The sequence below is a fragment of the Bison bison genome, unplaced genomic scaffold (genome assembly GCF_000754665.1).
Source record: "Bison bison bison isolate TAMUID 2011002044 unplaced genomic scaffold, Bison_UMD1.0 scf7180017864285, whole genome shotgun sequence".
In the NCBI taxonomy this organism is placed as follows: Eukaryota; Metazoa; Chordata; class Mammalia; order Artiodactyla; family Bovidae; genus Bison; species Bison bison.
The window spans coordinates 1,876,506-1,876,829 of record NW_011494857.1 but is presented as its reverse complement, the minus strand read 5'-3'; the positions used below and the strand labels follow the sequence as shown (position 1 = coordinate 1,876,829).

The window sequence follows — 324 nt, the reverse complement described above, 5'->3', positions numbered from 1 at the left end:
CCGCGACCCCCGGGGCGGCGCTCACTCTCCCGGGAGCACAGCTCTACCGCCAGCACGGCCGGCCCGGTGAGCTCCTTGCCCCCGCGCTGGTCCCGGCTGATGGCTGCACTCAGCTCCCGCTGCAGCTCGCTCAGGTGCTCAGGTCCAAAACCTGGGGTATGGAAGAGCCGGTCAGATGTGCAGGGGATCCTCGGGTGGCCGGGACGAGGAGGGGTCTTTGGGGTCGGGGTCACTCACCGGGGGGCGCTGGGGTGTAGAAGTAGGGTGCAAAGCCGTGGATGTGGCAGCAGACGGAGACCCCCTCGTCGGTGACCCCGAAGGCGC

The 324-nt window shown here is 70.1% G+C and overlaps 1 protein-coding gene across 1 annotated transcript in view; it reads right to left on the bottom strand.

The window, feature by feature from the left end:
* The window catches only part of POLD1 (polymerase (DNA directed), delta 1, catalytic subunit), a 24,008-nt gene that overhangs the window by 13,230 nt on the left and 10,454 nt on the right, over positions 1-324 (bottom strand). Inside the window, exons 5-6 of the mRNA XM_010849727.1 lie at positions 238-324; positions 26-151 (exon numbers count right to left, since the gene is read on the bottom strand). Of these exons, the coding sequence (XP_010848029.1) occupies positions 26-151; positions 238-324 (213 nt within the window). The remainder of the gene's footprint in view (positions 1-25; positions 152-237) is intronic.